The sequence below is a fragment of the Acanthaster planci genome, linkage group LG02 (assembly GCF_054643075.1).
Source record: "Acanthaster planci isolate LZ-2023a linkage group LG02, COTS_SCS, whole genome shotgun sequence".
Classification (NCBI taxonomy): domain Eukaryota; kingdom Metazoa; phylum Echinodermata; class Asteroidea; order Valvatida; family Acanthasteridae; genus Acanthaster; species Acanthaster planci.
The window spans coordinates 8,328,052-8,344,616 of NC_141778.1; the positions used below are offsets into that span (position 1 = coordinate 8,328,052).

General features: G+C 43.0%; 1 protein-coding gene across 7 annotated transcripts in view; it reads left to right on the top strand.

Annotated features, from left to right (window-relative positions):
• The window catches only part of LOC110979576 (G protein-coupled receptor GRL101-like), a 73,620-nt gene that overhangs the window by 13,205 nt on the left and 43,850 nt on the right, over positions 1 to 16,565 (top strand). For 5 of the 7 annotated variants that reach the window (XM_087132693.1, XM_087132692.1, XM_087132698.1 and 2 more), the window contains one exon: positions 5,444 to 5,561. In XM_087132693.1, the coding sequence (XP_086988819.1) occupies positions 5,522 to 5,561 (40 nt within the window). In that variant the 5' untranslated portion in view covers positions 5,444 to 5,521. Of the gene's footprint in view, positions 1 to 1,231; positions 1,373 to 3,957; positions 4,165 to 5,443; positions 5,562 to 16,565 lie in introns of those variants that run through there. The other 2 variants (XM_087132694.1, XM_087132695.1) reach the window with 2 other exon arrangements.

Genomic DNA, 16,565 nt, shown 5'->3' on the forward strand with positions numbered 1-16,565 from the left:
TTTGGATACGATTTCCTGTAGGGAAAAAAATATTGCGGCATTCCTCTAGAGACAAGTGTCGTGTTTGAAAATGGTACCGATGCGTGTCAATAAATGAGCTGTCTACTTGCTGGTAGGTACATGTCAGGCTCCAGAACCCTTTGGGTTCAATGACTAATTGATAATTACCACCAGGATGCCTTCCTGCGCTTGATTTTTTCCCTGGCTGTGAGTCAGTAAACAAAATTGGATGGTTTCAGAGAGGTTTTCATATCCAGCAGTGCTGTCTGGTTCCCCTGTCGCTTGGTGTCACCTGTGCTTTTCTTGAGAGTGAACTTAAGAGCGAGAGGCCCCTGACCAGTGTCAACACGGCTCTTTGTAAATGTTTGCGGAAACTAATTGGTAGGGATGTGCGTAGAACGTGTGACAGAGCCTTCCAGTTGAAAGTGAATAACTTGCGATGCTGCCTGTTTTTTGTCCCCCCCCCGAAGGCTAAACGTCACATTTGGGTGATGTCCACTTGGCACTCATGAGTGACTTTTTTTCAATCGAAGAATAAACCATTTTGTAGTCCAGAATTCAATTAAGGGAATTGGCTTTGGCAAAAAGGCCGCAAAGCTGTTTTGACAAAAAACAAGTTTCCAAATCTTTTGTTGTCACTGAGCAATTATGTTTTTCTTCGGGGGGACAGCCTGTCAGCCAAGACTTCAACGAATTCAACAGCTCCGTTTTTACAAGGAGTGCCCCTCCTGAATGCGTTCACGTCCGCGGGATTTATTTAAATGTCAATGGGAAGGCAAGAAGAATGTGAACTTCGCTTTTCGCTTTTGAAAACAAGAGACGGTCATCATTTGCCCACAGCGTATTGTGAAACTGTGACTCTACAAGACACTGTACCATTTACAATGTACTATTTAGGTTCGATTAACATGCAAACCGCGGTTGCATGAATGGATTGTTACGCGTGACATAGAAACATGCAAAATACTGGACCAAATGCAGCCTCACGATTAATGTCCCAGTACTGTGAGTTTGTGCAAAACGTTAGATATACTTGAGACGCAGAGTCTCGGATAATCTTTCCCGACTTAGATTGATTGGCCCAACTAAACGGTCGGCGTACGTGCAAATATGTAGCACACAATATATGTTCAACGTTTTCAATTACCTCCCAGTGCTTACTCACGTCAGTGCTACTGCGTTCGATTTGACACTCAAGCGACTTTTTATGCTTACTCGGGCCTGGTCCAAACCGCTGTCCGGTATACTCCTGTAAGTATGCTACAGTGCAGTACGGTGCGAATAAATGGCAGCTTAGTTGAGAGATCTCGCGACGCGAAGGAACGTTGATGTCTTTGTATAAATAGTTCAGAAAAATCGTTGTACGTATGGGGTAAGTTGGCTCAAGTCAAGTAAGTTATGTGAAATGAATGTCAGATATGTGGTGTAAAAGTTCCCTGCTTTGGAAAGTTCGAAGTCGTCTTACAAATTGAATATCTGCATGACCTTTGAACCCATTTGGACACCTCTAGTATAGATAGTTAGTTTACTAGTGTATATGTTTGTCTAAACTCATCGGAAGAAATGGAGCGCGCTGTTTGTTTCAGTGGATTGAGCATGCATTGATTTTCTTTAAAAGGGTGGTGTTTATAATATAGGCTATAGGTTGATGTTACGAAATTGAGCTTTTCGTTGCCATGAATATGGATTGTACACTCCAGCTCAGTGCCCTCGTCGTGTTTTTTGTTTGGTTTGGTTTAGTTTGGTTTAGTTCGGTTTGGTTTGGTTTCGGTCAAGTTTTTCTTTTTTAGCATAGTCTATGCTAGGTATCAACAAACGTGCATCAGTCGTTGAGAAGTTTGGATGTGGGTTTTGGCGTGTCACGTAGACTGTAATGTGAAGTTAACACGGTCATTAGTCAACCAAATGGCTGGTCTTGTTTGACACCGGGAAGGCGGAATGTCCATATCCCGCCCCAATTCACAGAAGAATTCTACCCCTCGAAATGTTACCAGATATAAGGGTGTCTAGCTGCTCCTACAATCACTTTAGGAAATCTACCTTGATAATTTGCGACAGTTGTTACGTTTGCACTCTCTCCGCAGACCATTAAACAAACAAGTTTCTTCGGCTCACTTCACCCGTCGGATTATGTTTTCCCCCGGTGTCTTTGCCTGGCCAGGCTGATCGGGCACTCTCCTCTTTGTCTGCCTCATTTCCTCCCTTCCCACGCAAGACGGCGCCGCGTCCCCCTCTGTACAATCTCCTCCTCCCCCTCTCTGGTCTGATGAGGAGCTGACGGTTACGATGTGTCACCAGTGCCTGGGGGTTGTTTGGAAGTAGGGATTTTTTCGGTATGACCCACAGCCACTTAGCGACGCTCCCGCAAAGCCCTGCCAAATCCGCTGCTCCTATTCTGCAGACAAGTTTCTTTTTAAAGGGAAAACTTCGTCAGGAACGTGTATTTCTTTTTTTTCCCGACTGGAGATACTAGGCTAGGGTTTAGGCTTGTTATATAGAGAGTTGGAAATGTGCAGGACTTGGGTTTGAATTTTCTCTATCCTTTTCGTATAAGGTACTCTAGGTTTTACCATGGAGGTCGGCCAACAATATGGGGCTAAGGTTCGAGTAAGGGTTTGTATTGGGTTGGGGCTAGGTTAAAGGCTGTGGAATTTTCATGTTGTTCAGGGTGAGGACTGTATGATGTTAGTATCCATCTCCTATTCCTTTGTGACTCGTCACCTTTCTAAACAAACGCAGTAACAGAAGGCGTTTACTGACAGTGACATACTGGGCGACAATTTGCGTTTACACTCAAGGAAATTCCAATTAGGCCCCACATTTCACAGCAACATATTTAGTGCCTCACAGGAGGAATCAAAGGCACGACGGCGGAGCACTCAACCGTGTCAGTCAGTCTGTGACGTCATACCTAACGAGACCACTGATTGGCTGCGAAGCACTGTCTCAGCGCGGTATCTTTGAAAGATCGCTATACGGCGCAGACTTCTGGAACCGCTCGTCTATGCAAGTGGGCCCTTCTATACTGCTGTTATTGATTCTTGAACTGGTCTCATTGGTTCGTGAAGATAATCTTATTCATAGTATACACCCATCGCCAAAGGTAAAACGAAACCATTATTAATGTAAACGGTTTAGTGAACCGCTTTCTATTCGAAACCAGTCCTGTTAAACCATAGATGTATGGTTAAACCACCCTGCAATAACCATACTGCGGCAAACATAAGCACCTGTTAATGTAATTGCATTATCCATGTTCCGTAAAAAGATTTATGGAAGGTTGTTATGACTTCTGTTGATAATAATGATAAATGGCATAAGACCTCGCAAGAAACGAATTTCACCGTCACCACGCTGTACACAAAATTGAAAGCACACACATCTCCTGCTGTGCACGCCGAGTATCCCCTTATCGTAGACTTCCATATTTTCTGTACACAAAGTGACAAGTACATTTCAAATGTGCTTTCGGTGGTGACATGACTGCACGTACATGTACGGTAGCAAATTTCCTGCATAATAGTCCATGATCTACGTCGGCACGTATATCCAGCAGGGGATGTAGAGAAACCCCACTCAGCCAATTGGTTTTTTTCTGTCTTCCTCTTTTTTTCGTTTTAGAAAAGGAATGGAAAGTTCAAGAAGTTCATAACTATGCACCGATATTCTTCCGATACCTCTTGCCTCCCGTCCTCATTTTGATACAATGAAAAATATTTGCACAAATTCAATTTTAGTCCACCCTTCTGGAACAACCTTCTTAGTTTTTCCGTATACCCCTATTCGACAAATTGAATACACTACTTGCCTATTACACGGAATGGTGTATTAATGTCACCAAGGTTCAACGATCTGTTACCCATTAAGCGGAAGTGCCTCCTTTGCACTTCCGTTGAATCTCTTCCCTCCATTATTGCTGTTCACTATAGGCAGACGCTATTCAGTGCATGGACTTCATAATAGGGCCCGTTTGTTTCAGGCGGATCTGGATCGCGATCCGTGATCTGGCGTTGGTTCTCTCACACCAAACCCCGCCTAATGGATACTGCGAACTTGCTCTGGGATCACTGATCGCGATCCACATCCGTGTGAAACAAACAGGCCCACCCACACTTGTTTTCACATACGAAGTGTGGACATTCCTTTGTCCTGCTGTGGTTAAAGGTAAATGCTCCTTTTTCTCCAAATAGAATAACTCCTCTGAGCTGGATTTTTGAGGATGATTTCCTGGACTGTTCCTCTTCATTTTTCCACCGATAACGTTGACCCCAAAATGCCTCTGAAACTGTTTTTCAGAGAAGGGAAAACATTGTGTTGACGTGTGCAAGTCCACACAGCGCCACAGTGCCCTGCATTGGACTTCTTTTGTGCAGAGGTTAACACTATTGTATTACACGCCTGTACACAAAAAGATCTAAACCCGTAACCCCTTCCCGTAAGCCACCGGGAGGTCATCTTGCTGTGCCATACTAAGGTAACACAAAAGCTTGCTCGTCATTGTTAATTTTAAATGAAATTCCATTCGTGGCATCAAAAGTTGTAAGCGAGCCATTGCCTTTGTATTCGGTATACGGTAAAATGGCCGCTGGTGGCTTCATCCAATTGTCATTTCGAGTCCACGTTTTTCATATGACGTCTGCAATTCAGCATCTAGCAGCGATTAAAGAACACAATTTCTTCTCTTGCATCATACCTAAACATTGCCTTCAAGTACCTCTGATGCATGCTGGCTTAGTATTTTACACACAACTCAGTAAGTGTCGTCTTTAGCTGGCGATCGACGTTTGTAACTCACAGGCTTTGGTCGGCTCGAAGGAGAAACCAAGTTCGGCACGAATCACACAGAACCTCTTAACGCGTTATTTCTCTTTAATGTTATAGCTAACTCCAAAGGTAATGCACGCACCCACTAAAGCTCGCCTGAAATCCGTTAATGGATGAGATTCTGGGAAATATTGGCACAAGGGGTAGATATCCGGGCTCTTTTCTATATAAACTATACCTGTAGGTTCTGCATGGCAGCCATCTTTCCGGTAACTGCTTTCACAAATTGATAGTATAAAAGGTCTACTCGTGTATCCCTGAGGAATAAAAGCTCTTACCTGAAAAATGACTGCCATGCAGAACCCCATACCTTTTCCACATCTTTCCTTCATTGTGTTTGGCGCCATTTTAATGCCATGGGCCCTATGGCAAGTTCGAGCAATGACCATTATGTCCACCTCCAGTAGATTTTCCCTGGTAACCTGTGCAAAAAATGTACCCTGGGTACCAAGCAAAATTGACCAGTACTGAATTGACAGGATGTCGTCGCTCGAACCTTTAACCCTACTGTTTACCTCACATGTTCCATTGTATTTGGTTGCCAGTTTCTGCACAGGATTTCACTGTTTGTTCATGCCAGTTAGGCCTAATCCAAATTAGTACTTCTTCCACCCATAAGGTCTAGCTGATGCTTCCTGGACGTCACATGGTCTAAACCGCCTCTGGCCTTGGCAGTCACACCATCAACTATGTCACCATGAGACTAACTGGTCTTCTCCTCGTTGTCTTCCTACTCTGTAAGTACTTGTATACTCTGTTACGTTTTCGTTGCCCAGCGCCTCGTTGTTTTGTTCTCATAGATGGTAAAACAAGGATAGGTGCCATTTCATAACCAACGCTGGTGGGAAACGTTGATGGCTTGTGAACGTTTTGTCAGTGTTTTCCTGTAATATCTGTCGGCGACTAATTATTCCGAACTTGCGGTTTAAAAAATGGTTTCCTCTGAATTCGCAAAGATTGAGACCATAGAACTGGATCCGATACGCGCCATTTCCAGTCTGGTATCGGTAGTAGTCACTGACCTACTTCATACGGCCCGTTTGTATACGCAAGGCAACAGGACTCCCCCCCCCGCGACTGCGTTTTCAACGCTGGCTTCAGGGGCATTGCCATATGAATTTAGTTTTGTGTTGGAACTTTTCACTTCAAGCAGTTTCATTTCGTCTGCTGCAGAGACACTAGCCTCGTTTCCATATGGTCGTTTGTATGGCAGACGGTCCGCAGAACGTGACGACACATACACGAAGAGACGGTGCGTGACGTCATTTCACCCCAAAAATGAAACAAAATGACGTCCGAAACTCCGTGACTGATTGACTGTACCGCCTCATAATGCCAAACCTGTACTCCAGTTCCATGCATTTCAGTGATGGTCAGCGACATTTAGTTGATCATTTGGCTGTAAAATATAAGCATTCAGGAGAAAATAGGCAAAATTAGTGGAACTAAGTGAGAGGGACATCGATGCACGCCAGTCGCGCCAACATGTGTGCTTCAGTGTTTGTATCGATACCACGGCTACTCGACCCAGACAGTCGGCAAAGTTGAACCTGGCTCAACTTTACCGATCGATCGCAGGCTGGTTTGCGTGTGTCTGCGTTGTCGGCGACACCTCCTTTTGACATGTTTCCATATGTCTGCTTTGCAGTTTGTGTCTTGATTGCGTTGCTTTCTGCGTTCATTACGTCGGTATTGAAACCAGGCTTCGAAACAGACGCGATTCCAAACAAACTTTTTGGAGTAACTACGTTTATTTGGTTCCAACAAATCTCGATATGAAGCCCAAATGGAAAAGGAGGGAAGCCGAGTTATGGGGAAAGCATTTTCATTTCTTCCCTTCGCACGAGTTGCACAAAATGTGCTTTTGCGAATCAGAGGAGGGAAAAAATGGAGCTTCTTCAACAGTTCGTCAACACGTCAATCAGAACCACGTCCCGACAATGACGCAAATGTACTCGGCAGCCCGTCCATAAATTCTCTCTCTCCCGCAATTGGCATTTTGCCGCCAAAAGCATTTTTTTGCCAGACGTTTCTCGCCGCTCGGCTGGGATGTCTATGTCGCAGTTAACCCCACAGACGTTTATTTGTTCAACGCTGCAGAGTTTTTCTTGGGCCGCAGACTACAAAAGTTCCGCTCTGCCTCGTGGGATATTAAGCCTGGCAATGATGCCAAATTGCTTGGAGGGTCGCCCAGATGTTACTGGTGTATTATAATTTCTCTTTTAAGTGCCTTGTTTTGCGGGCTGCAAAAACAAACTTTACTCAAACCATATTGTGTTGGCTTATTTTCGGGTTTTAATTTGCGCTGTGCCCTACTCGCTTCAACTCGCTTGGCAGACCCGGAGTAAAAATAATCGAAGGATCAGTTCGTCCTCGGACGCGCTTTCCCGTACATTGTAACTTTTTCCGTGGTTGGTCCGGTCATTGGCAGAACGTTCACTGATGCATTTCTGTGTACAGCTTGCTGCTGTGAAGCAATGTTTCCATACCAAGGCCAAATATGCCCCTGGTCTGTTTTTGTTTCCGTTATTCTGTATAAGTTGTTTCTCTGCTTTCAATAAGCAATTTCATTTGCTGTGTGTCAAGCTCACGTATTCTTCCTCTGCGAAATATTTCCCATTTACACAGCGCAGAAATTTGCCAGCAATTTCTCTACGCAGTGGCAGCGCTTACGCTAGCTCGCACGACATAGGTTTTCCGCTGGTTCACGACGGTTATTAAAGCTGAAACGTAGCCGGTCGGTTTAGCAGCGGCTGCAAATTACCTGTGTCAGCATTAGTGACGGTCAGGGTGTCTCGATCAAATTGGGTGGGAATTCCCCCTTGGGTGTTTTTTCCGCCGGAGGAGCAATATCTCGCCGAGCGGCGGGCGTACTGGAGTTATTCTTCGGCGTCGCGTCGAATGAGTGTTACAGTGAGTGATCACGCGTTGTCCAATGTTGAAAAATATAGCTTGGAAGCTGGCTAGAAAAGTTTGCAACGGCCGAAGTGGTGCTGTTTTTGTACCTTTGGTTTTATTTGCAGAAAAAAATTCTGCCGCAGTGTGGGACTTCCGTATCAGAACAAACAGAAATTTGCCCACGTTTATCACTGAAGATTTACAACCATTATCGTTACGGATTGATATTATTTTCTTGTCATCGACTACAGCGTAAAAATAATGCTGAATGAAGAGTTTAACTCCAATACAGGCGAAATAGATGGTTTTGTGTGGTGCAGGGAACGTATCAATCAGTCAGTCAGTCAGTCAGTCAAATATCCCCGAATTACTTACAAAGTGCGCTGAATCGCGGCACTGTGCCGACCGTAAACGTGAAAAGTGGCCTGTCTGCGGCAAAATCTTGGTGGCGCACTGTATTGTGAATCACCCGTATTAAAAATTGATAGTTTGCAGAGTTTTGGCCGTTTGTGTTCAGAGGTCTGCGGCCGAATTTTAATCTTTGTAAACGTAGCGAAGAAAGCCTCTCTAAACCCTATGCACTCGAGTGCCGCCTTGAAAGTTTGGTTTGAAAGGTTTGAGTCGACACTTCAGTGCTATTGAAACCGTTTGCCTGGATTTGTAGGCCTACAAGTTGAAATTCTCGATTGGTTTTAAAACAGTATTTACTTTTTTGAACAAAACAGGGAACAATACAGAGGCACAAAAAGTCCAAAACTGGACAACTTGAACAAGTCTGAAACCAGCGAGAATTTTCCTTGCACGGCATAGCCCATCTAGAGAATACACAAGTGAATGCCACGTGCAGCTTTGAAACACTCTTTGACATTCCCTCGTCGTTAAATCAATGTCTAGAAGCGTTTTTGACCCTGTCCACAGCGATCCCAGGCTCGTTCATCGACGGGTGAACGTGAGCGCCAGGACGGTAAGAGGTGTGCGGGTGATCAGATGGTGTCACCGCCCTATCCCCTGTAATGATTGTAAGAAAGGCAAGTTGGCCTGGAGAAGGAGTTCGTTTGGGATGGGTGAGCGATTTAATCTATGACGTGTATAGTCTTCATCTGGCATTTTTCAAGTCGGCCGGTGTAGGCACGATGGATTTTGTAGAGCTTGCGAAGTAACGAAAGTCTTATTTCAATGAACAGTTTCCACCTTTACACAGAAACGGTGCCCACATTTGTCACGAAAAGTGGGGGAAATTGTGTAATGTTTAAAAGAAATCACTATCTTACATTTTGAATCGAGAAGGGATATTAAACATGACTAAAACTTCACTTTAAGGCGAGTTGAAATTGCGCCGAGTGTGTGCCCAAGTGCCCGAAGAGGCAATTTAAAAACAAACTTGAAATCTCAGTGTGACATATTGCCCATACTTTACCACGGGGTTCAATACATCTTTTTGACTACATTCTGCAAACTCAACAAGTCCACTCGACACTTGAGACTCGAAAATTCAACTTGAAACTCAAAGAATCAACTTTCAACTCCAACAAAGTTAACCTCAAAACTCGAAACAATCAACTGGAGGCTCCAAAAATCAACTTGAAACTCAAAAGAAACCCTCGTATGGAGAACTCAACAGCACTACTTCCCTAATTCTTTTGCCGTCGGATTTCACACGAAGCACACCTCAGCGTCAGTACCATCCCGTCCCGTACCCTTCATCATTAATAGACTACTGCCTCCCTCAATTCCTAACGAGGCGCGAAAAACTTGCCAACCTCTGTCTCTCTTATCGATTCCAGTAAATGTAAATCCCAGAGTAGAGGAACAAAAATCGATTCTACAGAAAGCACTGCGTCGGCACTGCATTACAAGGAGCGTTTGGTAATGGTTTTTTTCCTATTCCCAGTTGATAAAATGGCAGCATGCTGTCAAGGGTGCATTTTATTTTCAATGAATCGATCTCGATTATGCCTGAGCAAGGTTCTAGACATACTCATCATTGACTTGCCGGGCCTCGTGTGATAACTGATCCTAGCGGGGACATTGTCCTAATTGGGCACCGTCTGCATGGAAGCAATTCTGGGACATTTACTTCTCAAGGGAGACATTACATTTTTTATAGTTCATTTTCATGCAAAATCGATTTTGTAGAACTCTTCTTCAAGGAAAAATCAAGATTTTTGACTTCTTTTGAATGTAGGGCCAAGCCTACAATCAGAAGATAATTATGTTATACCCAACGTAATTGTAAATTGATTCAGTTTACAGGTCTCCAGAGTGAACAAACTGAGATTCCGGTATTTTGATTTGTCACTTCAGTAGTTTGACATGGTGAAAAAAAATGGACATTACGCTGGGTAAAAATGCCAAGGGTTCCTATCTTCGTAGTTAGTTACTGTACCAGGAGTTTGCGGAGGGCCTTTTCCTCAAAGTGGCCTTTGACGACTTGCACACTCATTTTACTCGGTTTGGTCACGTTTAGGCCCATCGCTCGTACCGTATGAACCGTTTGTTTGCACAAATGCGGCAGAGTTCACTATTTCTAGGCTGCAATTTGACCGCTTTCTTCGCTAACCAGTAACTCATAATAAGCTTTTTGGGCAATTAAAAAAACAAACCGCGATTGCGAATTGAGGGAGCCTCTCTGTGCGACAGCAATAACCTATTGTCTCAGTTTAAATGGTACACCAATCCATCACCCAAGATAACAGGAGATATAGATGCTGGGGCGAATGCACTTCTACTATTTGCTTTTTATTCATCATTCTGTTTTTCGCTTAATTGGCTGAATAGGCTGGCAGATTTTAGCTGCATTGTCCGCAACTGCAAAATTCCGTAGAAGGAGAGTTTTGTCCTGATGTATTTGGAATTGTCCGTGCATTTGCTAATTGTTGGCAACTTGTTTTACTTCACAGTAACTATCCAAAACATACGGGGCTTAGTATAAATCACGTAGGATCTTGTTGGATGTGGTATGGCCAGCCTCAAATAGAATTGGGTGGTATTCATTATTCATTCCGGGATTTTTCTTGATTGAATTTGAAAAACTGGTATTTAGAAACCATTTTACCAGGTGAATCAGGTACATTCTCAGGGAGTGAACATTTTTTTTCTATTTTGATGTTTTCTGTTTTCAACAAATGAAAGATCTTGTAGGCCTAAATCTAGTTTGGGAAGTTGTAGTCGGCATTATTCCAATGTTGATGGTGTGAACATGTATGTTTAAAATGGAGGATACTTCTTTTTCGGTAACAACTGTCCAAAATGTGCTGGCGTGTGATATTTTGACTATAACGTGTTCAAGGCGTTGAGGTACAAATTCAAACTTTCTCTTTGTTTTTTTTCTAAAGTGCGTCATTGCGGTGGGCCAGTGGGGGACATTCACTGCAGTTTGTCAAAGTGCTGGACACACCTGTACTTTTATGTGCACCCAGTTCTGAAGAAGGGTAACCTAATGAGCGGTTTTAAGCAGCGTGCTCCTGATATTGTTTCCTTGGAGGAAAACAAGGTGGTTTCTTATCGCAAGCCCGCGGGATACATGCACTCGCCAGATGTCCCGTGTGTCCGCTTCCCTGCTCGTTGGCGCCGCCGGACGTTAATCTGTGTAAGTGTATGTGAAAGGAGTGAAGACATCGCAAAGTCGTACGGACAGGTCTGTGCATTTGCAAATACATTAGTCCCAACACTGCACGTTTTGCCTCGTGGTGTTCCAGTTAATTTAGTCACAAAATCAACAGTTCTAAGAACCTTTTTGACATGGAAAGTTTCTCAAATTTCAAACCTTATAAAGTCATGCTAAAAGTCTACGTTTCTATAAACCCTGAAAAAGACATGCCGCAAGCTTATGAAACTGCTGTTGTTAATCTTCCCAAAGATTTACTGAATATTCGTCAAGTGTAGGTAGAACACCGTTTAAAGAGCAACTTCAAGGGAAACATGTTTTCTCTTATTTTATCAATGCAAATAAATATGGAAGTATCCAAATCGAACGCAGTGTCATTTGTCTTTAGAGCTCAACTATAACGAGCTAAAAAGGACTTTATCCTGTTCATGCCAAAATGCAAATTCTGAAAATGCTGAATGTAGATTGCGTCATTCTGAGAGAACAGATAAAACGAGGGAACCCTCGCCCCGTGTTTGTAGTGATAACCCTTGTGCATGTCAAACAGTGCATGTAGCTATTGTTTGGCATGCACAAGGGTTTATCCATACTTTCATATTTGTTCGAACAGATAAAATCAGAGAAAACATGTTTTCCTCAGAGTTGCTCTTTAATGTCAGCACCTTGTGGTGTCTGTATTATAAAACATTTCGTTGCGTATCTGTATCAATCATTATGGCCTATTCAGACACAGCGAATGGCCGCCATGTGGGGCCTGTTGAACAAGCAATGGTTTTTGTAAACGTCAAAGGTATCACGCGCGAACATCATCTGCTTTGCGTATTTCGAACATTCGTCTATTATCAAATATGAAGATGCGGACAAGTCCACTCTGCCAATTCGAGCGTGTGGCCTTAAAACCGACCATGTTTCCTGACTCGCGATAAAGGTCCTAAATTGGACCCCTGAGGAGCAAACCGAGAACCCCCTAGGGGGGCACTGGCCTCTCGTATGCGACAACGCGATCGCCGATTTGAGATCACAGTTGAAATTGGACCCCAGGTATCGACTCGGATGGAACCCATGGGGTAGGAATAGCCTTAAGTTTCTGAAAAATGGGACGAGATGAAGGGACGATATCAGGGAACGTATCTCCACTAAAGTAAGTCTTTCTTAAATTTGCCCGATCATCGTTGGTTGCCCCTACTTTGTTGCCCCACCCCTGCTTGGAAATAAACGTGGACTTTCATTCCCATTCCTCCATGTCTAATCGTGATTTGTACAGGCTTTTAGTTTTGTTCGTACCAGTGAGGTGTACCAGTATAAGTGCAAGTGCGACCAATGTTTTAGAGGATTTTTGTTGGGAACTACCGCAAACAGGTACGTGTTGGTACATGCCGCTGGGTTTTTGATAGCCAACCTCGTTTGTTAAACGCGTCACTTGACGTTCTCCTCGATTCAGTATTGGTTTGACTGACACTTTGATGTTTATTTACGATCCTACGTTATCGAAGAGGTCTTATCTATAACAAGTGCCTCTCTCGTTGGTAAAAATTGCCGCCACGAAAACAGAGAGGGGTCTCCTAAAGTGTCTGTCATCCTGAGGGCATCATTACATCAAGCGGTATTAATTGTTAGAGAAGAAGTGGTCATCGTGAGGGTTTAGTCATGCAACAATATTTCCCCGAAGAAACTGAAATCTTCCGTAATCAGATATAATGTAAATATAATGTAATGTAAAATCTGCATTGCAGATTTGTACCTGTCTTTTCTACCTTATGAAAGTTGGACTTGGTGATCCAGTAGTTCTAAGATTGCATTCTTCACCCAAACGTTTCAGTAGCTCCACAGTTATGGTGACAGTTATGTTAACTGGTTTCAAATACCTTCAAAAGTGCTCTTGATAGAGTGCAAATACCAGCTGGTGTTCAAAATTGCTCACACCGTTTATATCACAAGTGCATTGCAAAATTGGTAGTGTTAAGCTCAGAACCACGATTTATCATCATCTAAGACAACATGACTTCTTGTCCTGTTATAAAGGGACCATGTGATAAAACTATTGTACTAGAATCCTTGAAATCGCACATCTGTGTTTGAATATCTTATATTCATTTTTTTTCTTTTATCGGTGTTTTGGGGCTTTTAGGTTTTTATACTTATTTGAATTTGCATGTTCATGAACAAAATGTAATGTATTAATTTGTGCACAAAAATTTCTATATATTTTGTACTTTGCTTTCAAGATTTCCATATCCTTTGGCAATTTATTGTTCTTTAAGTGTATGACAGTGAGCCAGCGAGGAACCATTCTTCAAACATGTTTTCAAAGATCAAATTTGGGGTCCTAAATTTGAACATGAAATTTGCAAACTGAACAGTGCCTCCCTGGAGTTACAAAACACTAACAGCGCCCCCAATTGTCTTGAAAATCTTGGTCAACTTGTATGTTCAAAAACCTCAACTCCAAAACGATTTCAAATGGTTTTCGTATACATTGAAAAAGAGTTTAAGCATGCGCAAAAAGTGCTTCTATGAGAAACACATTGCATTGTTCCCTTAAATACGGAGGCTGTTAAACTTCCGCGCCATATAGTGTTGCGGTATACAAGTAGTCTTATAAGGAATTTTTACTTTCAGCACTAAAGTGTCCGCATTGTACTAATTTTGAAGCAGTAGTGCTCAGATTCTGCCTGATATTACTTCTTGCACAATACTAAAAAGATAAAACTTCAAGAGTACAAGAAATGTTCCGAATATTCCTTTTTTTAAACGAGTGGAAGGTCGAATATTCAATTTACTTTAAATTTTTGGGGCTACAAAACTTGACGTTTGGTTTTTGGATTATAATAGTATTCTTCCTTTTCGGGATGAAATGCCGTAAAGCAATGTAATTGCTTCTTTGGAAAGGACATTAAAATGTCGCAACAGTTGTACGTTGCTGTTCGCTCATTTGATCAGAATTGATAAAAAATAACTGTCTCCCGTGGGAACTTTGCACACTCGGATATTAACCGCAGTAGAAACGCACAATTAGGCCTACCCATAACAATCCGTTCCCTGCTCATAACACCCTCGAGAAAAGGGGGGTTACCTCCCGCACGAAAATGTTGTATTAAATTACCGTAAGTGGCAAAATTATCTCCGGTTAGATGCGATGGTGGCTCCCCCTGGCCACGGTTGTCCTCCAATGACTGGCGAAACGTGCAGACTGCCGCGTCGGCATCGCGATTCCAAGTTTTGTTTTTTCATGGTAGCCCGCAATAAGACTTCAGGGAAATCGTTTGGAGTCAAAATTACAGCATCGTTGCAGACAGATTGTCCGACGCTGTCCAATAATCTTTTTCATCGTTCTTTTTCTCTCTCTGGCCTCTTCAGTAAGGACCATCATTACTTTTCTCAACAATAGCGCGCTGGGAAGACTAATGCATTATTATTTCCCGAAGTTCGTTCTTGCGTCCACCCAATTCGCCAGCTGCGTCCTCCTGAGCCCTGTTAAGTCCACAATGACCTTTTCTCGTAGTTTCTGCTCTAAGCCACCCAGGTCATAATACGATTAGAGCAACTTCATCTGGCAACTAAATCCAAGCCCGCTCAAATTGCCCTCGGTAAAACGAAAGTTACCAATGATCTTTTGAGAATGAACTTTAAGCCACACAAGTTGTCATGAATGCCATTCAGCTTGACAACTGAATTACGAATTAGAAATCATACTAGGCATTTGAAATGACAGTAGAATAGCCAGTGGCTATTTGCGTTAAAGCTTCATGCATTTGAGTGCACGATTTTTCAACGGGATTTCGACGCAGTGGTTTAAATCTTTCAACTGCATTGATGCCCTTTAGTTGTCCATGTTAGTCCCTGCGAAATCCCCCAACTAAAGGAGATGGACATGTAAAATGACTGCAAAAGAACTTTACGCCAATTTAAAGATTGGTGGACAATGTCACGATGCACCACTCAGATTGTGCCTCAAATCAAAACATCTTCTGCGATGAATTGTTTAATGTAGTTCAATGCCTTTCGTAAACTGAACGCTGACTGTTTTCCTTCGTGTGAAAAGAAGTATATACTGTCAAGAAAAACTAATTGTAATAATTGATAGATTTGAGTTTGCCCAAAGGAATATTGACTTTAGGGGTGGAATTACTGTATAAATCCATGATCCAGAAGGTATCAGAATGTGCAAGAAAGCCCGTTGTGTCATAATAGGGGATTGTGCTAAGTCATTTCCGGACTGGAACGTGCCGAGTTGCCGTGTCCTCTTCCCGGAAGAAGGTAGCTTTGCCTTGGAGGGATAAATTATGGGCAGCCGGATTTGTCTTTCGTCACATGCCGTCCAAAGTAACTAAAAGTACCCCCAAGATTGTTGCCCTGCTTCCCCCAGGACAGGAATTTAAAAAAAAAAAAAAAAGCGGGGTTTGTGTGGAGCGCGTGCTACTGTTGACAAAAGGAGGATGATTGGATCTTGCAGAGCCCCGGAGCTCCGGATCATCGGCGGGTTCGAACCGCTCTCTGGGAAGGGTAACGAGAGCGAGGGCCGGGACTAGGTCGCCCTCGGCCCGGAGCGCATCCTGATCGCGATTTCCCTTTGTGTCCGAGTGGGCACCCGGGACATGCATATCGAAACTGTAACGAGAATTGGCGAGAGTTTTGCCAAAGGGAATGAAAGTGAAAAATATATATAAATATACATATACCGATGGGGGTTTGATACCGTTGCTTCGCAAATTAAAATAGAAATGAGTGACAAGTATTGTTTTCTGCATTTTGGGGAAGATTTCTGCCCGCTGATTAAACCGTGTCCATTTTTTAATCTTTTATATACTTGATTTGCGGGTCGAATCATGATCCAGCAGAAGTTATAGTTTAAACTGCCCTTCGCTGTTTATTGTCTAGCCTGAAATCAACGAACATCACTGTTTCGTTTAATTCGACAGCTAGGGTAACTGGGTAATCATAACTGCCGAATGTATTATTGCTTTCATGGATGACTTTTAAAAGCACTTTTCCATGTTTCATATCGTAGATAGTCCATGGGCTGACACAATATGAAATGCCAAGCCTTGGTAATTGGAACAGGAAGACCGGATTTCAGTTCATATTTCTATTTCATGTGCTCCTTCTCCATTGCTGTCTCTTCAACCTTTCAAGATCGAAGCGTAGTTTGCCAGTGTATTGACCCACAATCCACACCTTTGATGACATGCGTCCTACTCTCCGTTGGTTAATATTTCCAAATAGATCACTTGGGAGA